This window comes from Pyrgilauda ruficollis, unplaced genomic scaffold (assembly GCF_017590135.1).
Source record: "Pyrgilauda ruficollis isolate IOZ18807 unplaced genomic scaffold, ASM1759013v1 scaffold8, whole genome shotgun sequence".
Lineage (NCBI taxonomy): Eukaryota > Metazoa > Chordata > Aves > Passeriformes > Passeridae > Pyrgilauda > Pyrgilauda ruficollis.
Window position 1 is genome coordinate 7,911,306 of NW_024529932.1, and position 17,528 is coordinate 7,928,833.

General features: G+C 35.5%; 1 protein-coding gene across 2 annotated transcripts in view; it reads left to right on the forward strand.

Annotated features, from left to right (window-relative positions):
* CWF19L2 (CWF19 like cell cycle control factor 2) overlaps positions 1-17,528 on the forward strand; it is a 59,201-nt gene that overhangs the window by 8,539 nt on the left and 33,134 nt on the right. The window contains exons 2-10 of one of the 2 annotated variants that reach the window (XM_041487434.1): positions 3,161-3,271; positions 4,002-4,121; positions 5,519-5,626; positions 6,943-7,062; positions 8,193-8,286; positions 9,451-9,560; positions 9,851-10,581; positions 14,298-14,391; positions 17,253-17,342. In XM_041487434.1, coding sequence (XP_041343368.1) covers positions 3,161-3,271; positions 4,002-4,121; positions 5,519-5,626; positions 6,943-7,062; positions 8,193-8,286; positions 9,451-9,560; positions 9,851-10,581; positions 14,298-14,391; positions 17,253-17,342 — 1,578 coding nt within the window. Of the gene's footprint in view, positions 1-3,160; positions 3,272-4,001; positions 4,122-5,518; positions 5,627-6,942; positions 7,063-8,192; positions 8,287-9,444; positions 9,561-9,850; positions 10,582-14,297; positions 14,392-17,252; positions 17,343-17,528 lie in introns of both variants that reach the window. The other variant, XM_041487433.1, reaches the window with a different exon arrangement.

Consider the following 17,528-nt stretch of genomic DNA (forward strand, 5'->3'; position numbering starts at 1 on the left):
TCCACTATTTATGGAGAAAAAACTGAAAAATATTGCTGTGGTGACCTAAAATGTACCTCCTTTTTAAAGGGGAAAAGTATAAATTATTGGATATTCCTATGGTATTGTGAGTATTAATGAACCTTAATTTGAATTAAATGCTTGGACTCCTGTGGGTTGACAGATGTGAAGCTATTAGAGTTGGTCCTCACAGACAGAATGGTAAATTTGACAGGAGAATTAATTAGTTTTTCTTTCTTTTTTACATTTTATGACATGCTAGTAAGCCCTGCAGCTTTTGAAAAGAAAAATAGAATATGAAGGTAAGTTTTGAAGCTAATAAAGCAGTGTAGGCAGATTTTCCGGCCCACTTCTACTTGAAGTAATTGTGTGTGTGTGTGAGGGGAAAGTATCACGAACAATAGGAATGCAATAATGTAATTTGAGGGAGCTAGATTTTTGAGACAGAAAGATTTAGAGGGTATTGCTGATAACTTTCTAGTGTTGTGTTAAAATGATAATTTAGGTGAAATTACAACTTCTTTCATATTTTTAGATGTCTAGGCAGTGTTTTTCTTTTTTTCTTTTTTCTATTTTTTTCTTTCTTTTTTTTTTTTTGATCTTGCATAGATACATTGTTAAGAATCTATATTTTGTATCCTTGTCTAGGATACAAAATATGGACAAACTTCCATCGCTTTTGTTTCTGTCTTTCTCTTTTTAAAAGCCTGGTGGTCAATCTGCCACTACACATTAATCTTGCCCAATCCTGTTTCATTTAGTATTCAGGAGACAGCAGTCTGTAGTCTGATGATGATTTCTAGTCAATCTGTGTTCTAAACGAGTATTTGTGTACTTCAGCCAAAATGATGATCCACCTCTTTCATTAGAATGATGTATCTCAATTACTTAAATACCTGCCTTCATTTATTCTGTTTATTTTTAGATCTAATAAAAAATATAAAAGCTCAGTTTGTGCCTTACTTATAACATCACCTCATTTTATTTGTAACTTTGGCAACATGAAGAAAATAGTAATGTTATTTAAAATGTACTTGTTATTATAGGAAATTATAAGAGGCTAAATCTTCCATGACAGGCAGAGAACATCTACAATGAAAAAATGTTGACAGACTGATCTTGAGTGGCCTTTATTTGTGGCATTTATAGATTTATGGGCTGGAGAACTGCAGAAAGGGTGGAAGGGAGCTGTTGACTCCAGCTGCAGTTCTTTCTTAACCAAAAGTGAAATGGAATATGCAGAAAAGCCTGCCTTTTTTTTCAATCTACATCTTGGCAACTTGTTTTGTGTTTGCTTGTGGAGTGAACAAGCTTGGAATCAGGGTTTTTTTTTTTTTTTTTTTTTTTTTTTTTTTTTTTGGGTTTTTTTTTTTTTTTTTTTTTTTTTTTTTTTTTTTTTTTTTTTCCCATCTAGAACTATATTCAGGTTCCCTTTATAGCCACTTTTTCATCTCTGACTAGTTATAAGCTTAAGTTTGGGAGTCTGTGGCTTGTAGACATTTTGTGAGTTGCACAGCTGAGGTTATTATCCTTCACTTGTCCAAAAATGTGGCAAATTTGGTTACTTTGTTTTAGTCAGATGAGCATATTTTTAAGACAAAAGAGCCATCATTGTCTCCATAGACTATAAAAGAATATATAAATTTGATATATTTCTGCATGAATTTTCAAGGGTGTTGTCTTAGGGTCGCCAGGGTTACCTCTCTGTACGATGGAGAAGTTGCAGGAAACACACCTGCATTATTTTGAGTCCTGGGTGGCTTTAGTGATACTATGTTATACTTAACAGCTATTTCACTCTCACTGAATTGTAGTCCTGCTCATTCTTTTGTTACTTTGTTTACTTGTAAACTAGAAAATGTTTTGATGTTGGAATAGATGTCTGAATGTGTTCCTAACTCTTTCTTTATGCCTGCCTTTTGAGTTTTAAGAGGTAGCATTCACCTTTGTAGACTGTCAGCTTCATTCTAGAGATGGAAGTCTCAGTCTTTGCCTCTTTTTTCAAGCTGATTTATACTATTTTTTGTTTGTTTTACAATATTCCTTTGTTTAAAATCAAGAAGTCTGGGTAGCAGCCTTGCTTTGCTTGCATTTAAGTGCATTGTAAAGTTTATCACGTGGATAAACATGGATAAACTGCCAAGAAAATAGGCAGTGAAAAGTTTAAAAGGGTGTTTTGTTTGGGCACAGATATGTAGTGGGCTTTTTTTTTTTTTTTTGAGTTCATTGTGTTGTTCCACTTTCAAAAACACAACAGCAGTCCTATCTCGTGAGCTGGCACTTTTAAAAAATCCCCTTTTAATCTTATTTTTTTTTAGCATGTGTTTCTGTTCTTTTGAACCCTTAGAGTGTCATCTTTCTGTAAGCATTGTTTTCTATCAGGACAAAAGCTGCAGATTTCCTTCTTGGCTATATCAAAAAAACAGAGATACTGCCCTGTGGTGGGGTGGTTACTCTCTTGTGCAATGCACAGGCTTGGATCTAGAGAACTAATAGCTGGCCAGGAGGAAAGACCTCAACTGTTGTTCAATCTCCTGAGACTGTTTTATTTGTTTGTTTTAAATATTGGTCTTTCTTAAACTTGTGTGTGTTCTCTTAGCTTATGTTTGACAACACTTTCTGGTAAAAGTTGGTGTTTTAGGATAAGAATTTCAAACTCTACCTTTAGTTTTTGTTTTGATTTTAGTTATTTTAAAAGAAGCCCCTCAAATAAATAAAAACCCAAAAGCATGTTGAAATTTGCAAGACTTATCTAACACAAAATTAGGGCTGTAACAATATAAAATAACTTTCCTCCTGTTTAATCAGGGTAGGGTGATATATGGCATATGATATATGAGATAAAGAATTTACTGAAGACACACTTAAGTAAACTTGCTTCTGAAAGTCATGTTTATGCTGAACGTAACAGAGTGAACTTCAGAGGTTGAAAAAATTAATTTTTTTTTGATGTGGCTTATAAAAATCCTTTTTTAGGAACTGAAACTGTTTGCAGTGGTGGTTATTTTTTCAGAAGTCAAAGTGTTTCTACATTTATCCACATAACTAGAAATGGAGGAACATTCTTAAGCCTGAAATGCAGTTCTCAACATTGTGTGTGGGAATGCTACTGAGCTCCACCTGATTATTTTTCTTCTCTTATATTCTTTCTTCATCTTAGGCCAAAATTAGTTACGAAAAGAAGGAGAGCTGCAAGCTGCTAAAGGATGTGCGAGGTGAAGATACATGGATGCCTGCTGATGTGAATGAACGTGTGGAACCACTGGAAAAGGTGACAAAATTGTAAATAATTAAATTGGGTTGTTACCTGTACAGAATGTTTGTATGAACAGAAGACTTGGTGGGCTTGAAGAACATCTTTAAACACATCCCAATTTCTGATTTCTTTATGCTTTCTTTATGCTTTATGCTAGCTTTTTTTTAAGGTAGACATTATCTTTTATTCACCAAGTGGAAAAATTCTGTTATTCAATTCCAGCTTTAATTTCTACCAAATGCAGAAAAGGAAGTGCTATCAGACAATGATAGTCCCATGGGAAGAAATCTGGAGGATTCAAGGCTTCATAACAATCTCATTTGTGTTCATTCAGAGGAGAAGCCTTAATGAAGCCTGTGAATATCACATCCTTTTAATGTGATGTGCAGATATTTAAACAGTGGAAAGATGTGTATTGATAATTTGGGGATACCTGAATAAATAGGTTTGACCAAAATAAATGTAGTGTAGTAGGTATTATCTATTTAGTTGTAGTTCCTTAGTTCCAATGAAAAAGATACTGAGAGGGGGAAGAAAAGCTGATCACGGATGTGAGGTATGCCCTCCCTGCCCCTACCACCCCAGCCCTTCTGCCATAGAAGAGAGAGAGGGTAGTAAAAATAAAAGGTATTTATGTGTATTTCACCTTTCTTCAGTGAGGTTTGGTAAGTAGGTTTTGATTTTTTTTTTTTTGTATATGGATGATTTGGTTTACTGAATCTCATTTACAAACATTTCCTTGTAGGAACATTCTGTGCACAAAAAAAAGAAAAAGGACAAACATTCCAAAAAAGCTAAGAAGGAAAAGAAGAAAAGTAGGAAACAGAAATCTGAAAAGAAGGATGACTTACTTGATAGTTCTTCTGTAAGTAAGAAATTTTAAAATAGTTCAAATTCAAATCAGTCTTAAAACTTGAACCATTTTAGTCCCTGTGGGTACGCATGGTTAGTAAAATTAAGGCTCGTTCTTATAATTTTCTGTTGGGAAAAATTGCAGCAAAATTTATCAGTTTTAATATACTGAGTATTTAATCAATTTAAAATAGGCTGTTACGTGAGTGCTTGTGAATTTTATGATATTAAATTCACTCATTAGGAACTAAGGGATTTATAGTTTTTCAGCAGAGAGAAAATGAAAAACAAAACCCTCTTTCTGATATAGAGAGGAAAATTTCATAGAAACCCTGTAGTGTGTGGTATATGATAGAAAGATGTGTCTACAATTGCAAGTAATTGACTTTGATTTTAAGCATGAGTTACCTCTGCCTTTTTCCACAGATGTTCAACCATGTACACTCCTAACAACGTGGGAGTTGTACATGGGTCTGAAGGACTTGTACATTTGAATCTGTAACGACATGCCTTCACATGGAAGAGCACTCTGGCAAAACAATGCAGAGACTGCATTTGAAATCTGGGTGCTGATTTCTGGTCACATTGTGGAAAACATCTTCCCAGCATTTTTGGTGCAAGTCAGGTGGCACTGTTAGTTTTAATTTTCAGAGTCACTTTTATGGAGTGAAGGAACATCCATTATAATGAGACTTACTTTTCAGGGGTTAATACCACAGATAAACTATTATATCAGTGTGGGAAGTAACCAAAGGCACAAATGTCCCTCATTTGGTGGGAGTCACCAAAACCCTTTAGATCACAACAGGGACTCCTAGGATGCAGCACAGTCCTGGCTGTAACTTCCATCCAAAGTCTTTCACTCCTAATACAGTTTCATGTGAATAGCAGAGAAAATCTGTTCAATGCAGTCCTGTTGGATTCAAGTGAAAAAACTCTGTACACTGTTTGCAAATGCAAGTGTGGGAAGCTGGATACAAAAGTAGCAGGTGATAGCATGTACCATGCTTTATATTGTGCTGTGTAACTGATCTAACTTTTGAAATGTGAAACATACTTAGTAGTGCCTGTAGATTTTAAAATATTTTGGTTTTGTTATGCCATAAATCCAGTTGGTTTTGTTTTTATTCTGACTGTTTTACTTTTAGTAGAGTTATGCAAATAAGCTGCCAGTATGATGTAATGTTGCATACTGTGATATGCTCATGTTTTGGTCATGATGGAGCAGTCTCATATGGGAATGTTAATGTTCTGGTTTTATTATCAGTATTTTTAAATATTAAACAGTATTATATTAGTAATGCTAATCAGCATTAATTTTGATTATCAATATAATTGCTAAGTATTGCATGTTATCAAGTAGTGTGTTGAGATATTATTTTTATTCTTTACATTAAACTCTCTTTTTAGGATTCTTCAGTTGAATGGGTTGAGTCAAATGTGTCACAGCCAGATGACACAGAAGAGGCTTGGAAGGTCAACAAGCAACCAGATGCTGAGAAAGAACCTTCCCTGCAGGTGGGCAGGCTCACAGCTACTCCAGAGATAAATGCAGCTTGAGAAACATGCTTTGGTTTCTTGGGAGCTCTTTTGCAGGGTGTTGAGAAAAACCTATATTACAGACAAATGTATTTGTTTAGCTGGGTGATGCTACTTTTCATTGATTGGAAGGCTTCTCTACCTAATAGTTCTGAGTGTTTAACAAGGCACTACTCTTTATGTTGCCCAGCACCAACTCCTATCAGGCTTTGAGGCTCTTACAAGTTAGTTTGATTTTCTTGAAGACATCATCTCAAAGGTCTTACCTAGACATGTTACTTTTTTCTTCACAATTTTGGTGGCTGTTCTACAATTGAATAAATTGGCAGCTGGCCCTAGGTGACCCTGCTTGAGTGGGGTTTGGGCCAGATGACCACCAGAGGTCCTGTGTACATCCACATTTGTTGATGCACATTGCTTGCTGATGTGGACATGGATATTATGGAATCACTTGGAGATAGATAATTTTTCAGTTCCTCCTCTTTCTTGGAAGAGATCTGAGAAATGGAATGTTGTGTTTCACGTCTGAAATTCTCTGGCATGTTGCCTAACATAATTTTTAAATAAGAGAGACAATGTAATCTGGTCATTTTGGTTGCTATGCTAGAGTTACAGAATTGCTCTAAATACTTGCCTTTATAGAGTAATTGCTTACAATGTGTATGTCACTGCTTGCTTTAGAGGCTTCACATTTTAACCTGTATAAAGGCAGTAGATATATCTAGGCTTTTAGAAAGCTGCTTTTCTTTAGTCTTGTCCTTATTTTTAAAATCTCCTTGGTCTGGCTTAGGTTCTGTTAATGCAGTATCCTAGCTGTTATTGTGGGTACAGTTCACAGAATTTAGATTTATAACTGTTAAGTGTAAAGGTGCAGTTAGTGCCTGGATATCTGAGGTATAAACTATGCTCAGATACTGATTGCAGATTTTGTATACACTAGAAGAGATGTAAGAGATCATGAGATTAGAGTTAGCTAAATGAGATGTACAGTATTTGTTTGTTCTAATGATTAGCAGTCTGTACAATATGCATGTTTACTAATGTCTTAAGTACCATTGTAAATATGTATTTCATATTACAGGGAGACATGAAATTTGTTTAAGTATTAAAAAATTGGAAGATTAGAGTTCTTAAAATCATATTTGCCTTTCATTGAAGTATTTCATATGTGTTTGTAGAGCCTGTACTGTTTATTGTTAGCAACATTTGTCAGTAGTTGCACTGCTTTGGTTTGGCACATAAGCCATGCTTTTTGTTAGAATTATGAACACTGATTCTTTGTGTTTATTTTAAAGAGAGAAGAATGGATGAATTTAAACTTCATGTCATTGAAAACAACATCAGTAGCAGCTGTCAAAGGTGAAAGACACAAAGAAAAAGTATTGGAACGGCAGAAAGCTCAAGAACTTGAGCAGGTAGGAGGAATTAATATCTTAATTTTTTATGCCTTTTACTAAATTTTGTGTGATGAATAAAGTAATTAGTTGGTTCAAATATGTAAGTTATTAAAACTAATATTGTTATTTAAATGAATGCCTGATGTGATAATGATTTTAATTAAATTGCTCTGTTTGGATGGAAGGCTTAATACATCAGGCTTGTGGAGAAAAGCCTTTTAACTTCTAGGTAAGGAGAAAGCTACTTTTGTTAGTACTAAGTTCTGTGAGTAGCAATGACAGACTGTTGGTCTGGCCTTCTCCATGGTGTGTCAAAGGAGCACCATTGTTAAGTGTGGTAAAAGCTTACTTACATTACTGTATGAAAATGTAGGGTACAGAGGCTTGTTTCTTCCTAAAGAAAGAACTCAGAGCAGTTGTTGTGCCTTTCATGTCTCAGTTGTTGGTGAACACATGGGTGACTCAGGGTCTGGCTGGAAAAAGGGCTGCTGTCATTGAATTAACTCTTTTTACATACAGTTGATGGTGCCTTCATTTGCTCATTTACCTTGTTAAATGCTGTGTAGTCTGATCTGAAAACACAGTGATGGATCACTAGCTAATTTTGTCCCCACCTCTCACATCAGGCTCTTTCTTGCCATTAAGTTTCCCAGTTAGCTGTGTTGTGCTTGGGAACCAGACTGACCTGGATCACTGTTTTTGTGTAGTATGCAGTGCCTTAGTTATTGTCTTTAGACAAGGAAGTAATATTTTAAAAAATTTTTCTCCACAATTTTTTTTCCTGAACATCATTTCAAGAGCTCTTGGAGGACCATTTAATGTGGACATCTTAAATCACCAGGATGTCAGCATGTGTTATATGGTTAATGACAATTTATATGTATTCTTAGTCTTAGAAAAGAATGATTTTTATAGACTCTCCTGCCCAACTACTTGCTGTCCACGTAGGTTTATACTCCTGTGTTTTCTCCACCAGAGTGTCTGCTTTTTCTTTGGTAGTCAAAACAATGTGTACAACAGATGCTTAGACCATGAAAGTGGCAGTGGTGAATTGTGTGACTTCACACACAAGTCTCTCAAAATTTAGTAGATCTTCTATAAAATACAAACCATATGCTATGCAAACATTTAAATTATTTCTGTTTTAGGCCATGCTGTCTGAAAGAGAACTCAATCCCTATTGGAAAGATGGTGGTACTGGTTTGCCACCAGAGAAGGATGAAGAGGCTTCAGTTAAGAAAGGTTAAGAGCAACTTTAAGTAATAATCTTAAATTTCTGTTTCAAATTTCTGGACTCTGTTGCTAACAAATTACTCCTAATGTTGTTGTAACAGGATTATGAATAATATATATATAGTATTAATAATATAGGTAAAAAAGTAAAATTTGTATAAAAATTCCATCGTGAATATTGGGTTAGTGTCATAGTATGTGTTTTGCAGAATTTATCTTCACTGGGTTTTAATCTTGAGTGGTTTGACCTTCAATATCCTTACGAAATTCTCCATTTTGAACTAATTAAAGAAAAGCATGATTTAACCAAGACAAGATAAATTGTTGTCAACTCATTTGGTTCCTTTCATTCCATTGCACAAATTGCAATTTTAAAGTATTCACCCACAGAAGTCTGAGTCACATCAAAATGAAGTACATTACAGATGCAGTTTGTGAAAAATAGTATTTCTGTAGCCTTTTCACTTTTTTCCTTACCCAGGGTTATCCTGCTCAGTTCCAGCAAACACAGTAACAAAAACATTTTTCATAATGTCATGAAACATTTATTATGTGGTGAGAATGATCCTTGTCACAGAGAATGATTCTGTCAACAGAGAAATGTGGGGTCTGCTTTTTGAGAGCCTTTCCCTGTGGACAGTCTGTCCCAGAAACCATTAGGCTCATGCCCACTTTTAGGAGTCACAGAGATTAGAGATCTGAAAGAGTTGGCAGGTGTCAGTGAGTGTGTGTTCAGAATGTCAAGACCACTGCTAGCTTCTCACATGGGAAGCAGTGGGTTACTCATTCAATTTCTGAGAAAGGGAATTCACTTGTCTGTGTGTAAGGGGCTTACCTAAGAATGGACACAGGATGTGGGAATGACAGGAAGGTTCTTTAATGTCATAAAGAAGCTCTACAGCTTCTCATATGCCACTCCTGTATTGGAAACTGCTTGTGATAAACTAGAGAAGCTTAAATTAAGTGAGTCATATTGCTGAGGTATAATCAGCATTAACTTATGAAAATATGTAATTGTATTTGTATATTAATTCTGTTTTTCTTTTGCACTCCTTCAATTTTTACAATAAGTTTAGGTGAAGCTTTAATGTCACATACAGAATAAGGTTAAATAGGAATAGTTACTTGAGATGTAAAACTACAACCTCTCATTGTTTTCTACTTTAGTTACAGTGGTAGAAGATGCTGGATTAAGTTGGCTGAGAAAATCATACCAAAGGATGAAGGAGCAGGCTGAGAGAGAGAAGCGAAATTTTGACGAAATTGTAGCTGAGAGATATGGGGTAAGGATCTTCAGCTAAATTTTCTTAATACTAATAGATGCATGGAAAAGATTACTTTCATATAAAGGAACAAGTACTTAATGTATAAAGTAAGACATGTGAAAAGAAGCCAGAAAAAACAGTCCCTGAAGCTTCTCTCAAGTGATGCTGGATTTAGAGCTACCCAGCCTTTTATATATTTTTCTTGTTAAATGTTTTCAATATATGAGAATCTTATAGCAAATTTGAAATACTTCAACAATACCCCATGGCCTTAAAAGTGGTATGACTATTTTTGTTTTTTCTTTTAGTCAGTGGAGGTATTTCAGTCACGATTAGAAGAAGCTGAAAAAGCTGCATCTAAAAAGGAAAATTATCATAGAAGTGGAAGATGGAAGAAGACTGACTATTCAGAAAGTGAGAAAGAGAAGAAAGACAAGAAAGAGCAGCATATTGAAAAGGTGACACGAGATGAAGATGATAGAGACAGACACAAATTTGGGGGCTATTCCAGGGAGAAGTATGGCAAGGGGTGGGCGCAGGAAGACAGGGATTACAAAAGAGATGTGTCAAGAGCAGACCAGGAATGTGGGCACAGCAGCATGGACTCAGTATCAAGGGGCTACAGCTCCAAAACAGAAAAATACTCCAGTGAAAAACGAAATCAGGAGAGGAGTTCATCTCTAAGCAACTTGAAACACAAATTTTTGAAACCTTCTGAAGATGATTTAACATCTTACAGTGCACCCAGAGACTCCAAGTTAAAGCAGTTGTCTTCCAAGGATGACTCAGCTCACAGCTCTTTGAGCAGCCGTTTCCAGAAACCCGGTGAGGATACTGCACTGTGGACCAAAACACACACAGAAGATAGCAATGAGAAATTAAAGTCTGATCAAAAATCATCAGGTACTAGGGAACAAATTGATGGCAAAAGCTGGAAAAGAACTCCAAGTGATGAAAAAGAGAAGTCAAGACAGGAACACGCAAGTGATGCACCTGACAAGAAACAGATTTTATCTGACAGTAAAACATCATCCTCTAGGTATTTTATGAACATCTTTACTTGGTTTTTATTTGCTGTATTTTCCATGGCAAAATATGACAAAAGCTCTATCTCCTTTTTGACATTATAAACACTAATTATATCAGATCTCTTTAGTTTGGAGGAGGAGTCAGCCTCCACCTAAGGACAGGTAGAAGAAGTAAGTTCAGCAGAAGTAGTGAACATCCCCTACCTGATCTGTCTCCTCAGCACATTTGAGAATTGCTAATGATAGGTTATTTCCTGCTTCTTTCTAATGTTAGTTCACACTGTGGTAAAATTGGCCTCTTAGGCAAAAAAACCTCCAAAAATATCTCAATGGTCATTGAATTTATAAAATACAATCTTGAAATGTTAGAAAATGCTGACTAAAAACTGAAATAATTAATACAGCAGGGATAGGTTTGCCACTTGTGAGATGAGCTCATATGCTAAAGTATTAGCATATGAAAAATAGTAGAAGGTGTTTAATAGAAAGTGTGTTTTCTGTGGTAAAGAGGAAGCATTAATAGGAGTGCAAAAGGAAACACAAACTTAATAGGCAGCAGGAATTTAGTTTTCTATGTCTTGCTTTTATGAAAGACAATGGAGAGTAGTAAGGAGAGGTGATCAGACAAGTTGTAGAAAACTGACCTTTTGCTCTGCTCATGGCCTCCTGTTCTCCAGTACTAGCAGCTTAGTTGTTCTTCCAGTGATCTGACTGGTGTGGTTGTTACTATGAATCTTCTCTTTCAGATTGTCCCAACAATTCACATATGCATGCACATGGGTGAAAAGAGATATATAGGGATAAAAGTGTATAAATGTATAAAAATATGTGAATATATATAAAAAAGCCTATTAAGAATTCCTCTTGAGTTCAGTGAAATACTTCAAATGTATTGTATCAACAAGCAGGAGTTGAGCCTCAGGGAGTGGAGGGTTTCAGCTTTCTGTGACAGCGCTCTAATCTTTGCAAACTGGGGAGTTGGTGATTTCTGAGAGGTGTCCCACTCGGTGCAATGCAGGCACAGCTTGCTGTGGTCTCAGAGGGCCTCACACAGCTCTGCTGTTGGTGGGGTCGCAGCATGCTGGGCTGCAGTCATCAGTAAATTTACATCCTGGCCACAGTCCGTCACAGTCACTGGAATTTTGAAAATTCCAGTAGCAATGGTACAGTTCTACTCAGGCTGTGGTTCAGGTGAGTAATGATCAGAGGCTGCCAGGGGCTGACTGAGTGTTTCTGCCTTTGTTCCCCACTTGTGGCAGGCACCAGGAGTTCTGGGTGCAGACAGTGTGCTCCCATCTTAGCCTGGCAGGAGTTCCTGCTGCAGTCAAGGGATGCTTCATTGGTCCTCAAGGCCAAAGCATAATGGGAATTCCTGGGATTGCAGAATGGCCTGGGAAGGGGAGGGCTAGGCACAATGTGGAGGAAAATGCACCACCACATCGCTGTGGACAAAATAAATTCCATCCTATCCAGCCAGACCTAGTAGAACATTGCCTCAGTATTGTTTTCTTTGAAGAAGCAGCTACTCTTTTCAGTCCTTTTTTTTTTTTTTTTTTTTTTTTTTGTGTAATAACAGTTATTCACTTTTTTCAGTTGCAGGTACAAAAACAGTACCTTTTTTAACTGCCACATTTACTAAGTGCAATGGTAATTGTAACTGGACAAAGCTGCAAATTTTGGGAAATGAGGTTGTGTGCGGAAGTGGTTTACTTGCTCAAGTTCAAAGAATTCAATTATTATGACAGAAAAGATAGTTCTTTTCCTCACAGAAGAGAACTAGATGTAGAAACTGTTCTGCTGATATTTTCTTTTCCATGTGTTTTCCATTCTGGTGCTGTTAAACCCAATTGTGCATCTTCTTTGATATTTTAATTCTATTTCTTAGCCAATGCAATTACTAAGCTGACTTATTAGTAAAGTGGGGATTACTTAGGCCTGCAAAGCCATATAGCCTCTGCTTATTGACATAACTTATTTCCAAGTTCTTCTAAGATGACTTCTTAACTCCCGAGACTCTGTGTTTTGAAGTAGTGAATAACCTGTCTTTCTGTTTCTAGCAGTAAGAAGTAATTTTTTTTTGGTATTGTATTTTGTAGAAAATTCTGTCTTTTGGAATGTTTCAGGTTTGGATTTATGCAGTAGATATCTGTTGAGAGTAATTTATAAGCTGCTGCTTTCTTTTTCTTCTTAAAGTTTCAAGACTTGTAATACATGTACTCTCTTGGTAGTGTTGTCAGTCACAGAAAGTAAATCTTTGAGGTGAAGGCTTGAATTAATAGGTGTTGCTGGTTCAGTTCCTCATCTCTCATGCTAAAAGTATGGCTTTTAAATTTTATCTTTTCTAAAGCACAGAGGAAGTCTCTTCAGCCTATAAATCAAAGTGTTTTGGACAGTTATGACACAGGTTAATTAAAAGTGCTGATTTGATGTCCAAGGGATCTCCCCAGAGGAAAAGTCCATCAGCTAGTGTTTGCTGGAAGTCACACTTAATAATGTGACTGCTTCAGAGTTTAATTTGAGACAAGATAAAAATCAAATCAAAGCAATGTCTCAAGTCTCAAAAAGTTCAGACAATGATTCAAGCACTAGCAGCATTCAAAAAAAGGCATATATGAATTAACAAACACCTTTTGTTCCCTTTTCTGAAGTAGTCTGCCTTGCTTTGAAGGGTACTGCTTAAGGAACAGAGGGAACTTAATCTTTGCATATTTTGTTTCTGGTGAAATTAAAGTAAATTCTGGTGAACTTTGAGGGTTTGGATTGGGCATCTTGAAAATGAAGATAAGCAACTTTAGTAATTTTCTCAGGACTGGGGAGATCTAGTGCTCAAAGAGGACACCATCTTCAAAGATTTCCCCTTCTTCAAATCCTACAGGTATCAATTACTGAGTGAATTCTGTCTCTGACAGCAGGAGCCAATATCATGACTGTACTCTTATGTATCTTCTGTGTTAGGTATTTTACTTTTAGAATTAATTTGTTTTAGTCTTTCCTAGGGTCAGAGAACAAGAGCCAAACTTATTTGATGCCTCTTTGCAGTATTTCTTGGAATCTGTATTTAATAAATATCATAAAAAGTCATATGCTAAGTTTTTAATACTAACATTAAGGTACAATACTCTTCATTACCAGCTGTGGCTTCTCTAGGGGGACTTCATATTTTTAAAATGATACCAGTTAATTTTCCATGGAAACTCTTCTGTATCAGCCATAAAATATTCAGATGCTAAGATTGTTTTGTGAGCAGATAAATATGGGAAAATAAGTAATCTTCAAGAGGTGGAAGGCCGTTTGACAAACATAAGAACTCAGAAATGGGTGATTTTGCAGAAGCTGAGAAGTAAAAGCATGGCCAAAGCCGGAAAGAAGAATTAGAGTAGGTTAAAATAACACATTCTGTTTCTCTTTCCCTTGTTTTTTTCCTGCTTATACTTGCTACAGATTCTTGATTGTTTATTCATCCTCGGAGAATGTTCATAGATAGTGCTTTTCATCTGAGTTGTTCTCAAAAGTTAAAGGAAACAAACCTCATAAAAATATGATTCAAGGTCTTTGGTTTCAGAGTCCTTGGCAACTTCAGTCTGCAAATACCTTTTTCTAATACATTGTTTTTAATTATTTTGCCAGTAGACACATCTATACAAGTATAGTAGGCTTATCATACTGAATTACACAGGTGAATACTGCACTGTTTTTCTGTGGCTTTAGTGCAGCTGCTGTTTTACAGATCATCAAAGGATGAGCCGCCTCAGGTCCTTAGTGAAGAGGAGATGAACAGACTGGGAGCGAGGATTGTGAAAGCAGAACTCATGGGAGACGCGGTAATGGCTGTGAAAAACTGTCATGATTTACTGCAGTTTTTCTTCAAAGCTCACAGCAATTTAATTGTTTGGGTGTGTTTTTTAAAAGGGTATTGATTCAAGCAAATAAAGGCTTGCAAAATTTGGTAGGATTTGAAGATACTGCTTTTACAGTAATTTCTGCTTTAAATGCAGTAGTTCATAGACTTGAGTAGAGTATTCAGGACCCCAGGCTTTTTAAGATAAGCGGCATATCTAAACCAGTTGTTCTCTGCCCTTTTTATAGTATTTATTCTCTTTTTATAAAAAAGGGAGCAGGTGAAAACTACAAAGCTCCCTGTCTTTGTTACAAGGTAAACAGTGTCTGGAGCTTTACTTATTTCATCAGCTTTGTCACAAGTGGGTGCTTGTGGTCCACAGCTCTGCTGTATAAGCGGGCTTATTAATTGTGATATGGAAATTGTAAAACTGAAAGGAATAGCATATTGCAGCCCGCTCTGAGAACTGCTGTGGAATGCTTTGTGCTGCTGCTCTGATTGAGGTTGGTCTGGGGAGCTGGGAGAAACAGCTGCATATTTAATGTGGCTTGTTTCAGCCAGCTACCTGAAGGAACAAGTATTTCACTCTTCTGCAACATTAAATTTGGAGGTTTATGTATTTTATTTATTACATTAAACATGGCTATAATGAGTTAATTCCTTTCAGTAGTACGTCTGGAAACTTCAGTTATAACAAGGTCAGAGTCTGCTAGTTTTTAAGCTGTGTTTTTCAAGTGCTTGGCTCTGAATAGCTGCTCTTAAGGAAATATTTTCATATTTTTTAGAAGCAAATGCTATCACTGTGGGCTTTTGTATTTATTTTTTAAGCTTAATTTTTACTGCACCTGTTTAGTTTGCCTCTTGTGACATAATATTTGCACCAAAATCTGCATCTTTAAGAAATAATAAATATTTATTTATAGTAATATATAAAACATGTTATGTCTCCAAGTGATAAATTAATATTTCTCAAGAGCTATTGATTCTTTGATTTGTGGAAAGTTTTAGTATATTTTGTCATTATTGCTGGACTAGGACATGGTGTTGATCCTTGTTAAAGCCCCTATCATATAATTCAAATTTTGTTAGGAGAAAATATCCATTTTACAAATATTTTCTCTTCCAACCAATTTTATGTTATGAATTCTTTTTCCACAGACTTTAGACATAGATATGGGTATGTAACTTTAAAAATTTGAACAGCAATACCTTATTTAGAAATCATGTCCATTTTAAATGTTATTAGCTTCAAAGGTGAATTAAAAGTAACTTGAAGCAATGTATTTCCTACTAAGGTATAGTGTTAATGATTTAAATAGATGTATTCATATATTAATCTCTAGTTTTATTAGTTAATACTAAAAAACATACATTAATGAGGAAAAATATGAAAGTAATTATGATAGGTTTGTGAGGGACTGGTGTAGTGTAAGCTATCTATACACTAGTTGCTAAAGTACTGTGGAGGGGAAGGTTTTCCAAAAACTGATGGAAAGCAGCAAAAAATTGTAAACTTTTTTTTCTGATACTGCTCAGCTTCAGTAGCATTGCGTAAACAAAACTTTGGACACAAATCTTGTCTTTTTCTTTTCAACCTGATGGGAACTGAATGCAAGTGATTTGATGAAAAATATACATGTATTTTGTGGGGACACTGTAATTCATTTAATATTCTATCATTTTGGTTTGTTTTGACCCAAATCATGTGGCAGAAACCAGTACTACAATTTTATTATTATTTATATATATACAGTTTTCTATATATGCACTCTGAATCAACCTAGTTAAAAAAAACCAACAAAACTAAAACCAAACAACAACAATTTAAATAATAAAATAGCTAATATAATATATATAATAGCCTTGTGGCATTTTAAATATTTTTCATGGTCTTTCTCTAATCAGATTGAAAATGCAGCTTGTTTAAGCAAGTTCATCCCCACACACCAGAACAGATGGTTATGTAACAGCACGTTCTGGTGGCTGGAGCTTGAGGTTGGCCATGTGGGCCAAATGAATTCTGAATCTGTTTTTGCTACTGATTTGCTGCCTGGTGTTGACCAAATTACTTAATTTTAGGCGGTAAGTATGGGCATGATGATTGGAGTCCAGTCAGTGAAACTGACAGAGGGGTTAGAGTATAGATGCTTCTGTTCTTTACAGGTTGATAGGCTGGCAATTCTAAGCAATGTAAGATATTCTGAAATACTTCTTTTTAGTTAATAGTCAGATGGTTAAGGGAGTACAGGAGCATCAAAACCAATTTGCACAAGACTGTAAACTGTTCTTATTTTCTACCTCTTGTAGAGGTAGAAAATTTTAATTCTCAGTTTAAAGTCTGAAGAGCAGAAGTTGGACATGGAGTGTAGAGAGATGTGAAACTTAATAGCAAAAATTTCTGAGAGATATTTCCCTCATAGATCCAGAGACCTTATATATGTGTGTAAAGATGTGTATGTGTGTGTGTGTACAAGAAAAAAAAAAGGATAGGATGTGTTCAGGCTTTGTTATTTAGCTTCCTAAACATAAAGTAATATCTGTGCTTAGTTATGCAAGGCATTTATTAGTAGAACTTAATAATACTTTAGAATACATTTTCTGGTCTCTTTATGGCAATACTTGTTCTTATATTTCAGATGCCTCTATTCTGAACATTTTTTTCATGTTATATTCTATAAAGATTTGTGTGAATTATATTGATGTTTTCTTTAGTATTTTGTGTCATTAGAGTTTAAAATTTTAAATCAAAACACAAAAAATGAAATTAATAGTTCATTTTGATATAAAAATATCCTGAAAGTTTAAGATAGTTAAACTAATGGAGTACTATCACTTTCATTGAAGGAGTTAGCTTCAGAACTTCAAGCAAAACTTGACAGTGCTCGCAAGTTGAGAGAGACTCAGGGACAGATTCCAGCAAAGACTGGCAGAGAGGTAAGTGCAAAAATATTTCTCTTTTCTTTGCACTAACACAGTTACATGTATGATACAGGTAGCAGCTGAATTAGAGATCAGATGTACTTAGGAACATTAGAAAGTGTGACTTAGGTGAGTGACTGTCCAAATTGAATTGTAGTTTTTGTTGGTAAACAAAACTTTGTCCGTGGTACTTCAGCGAAT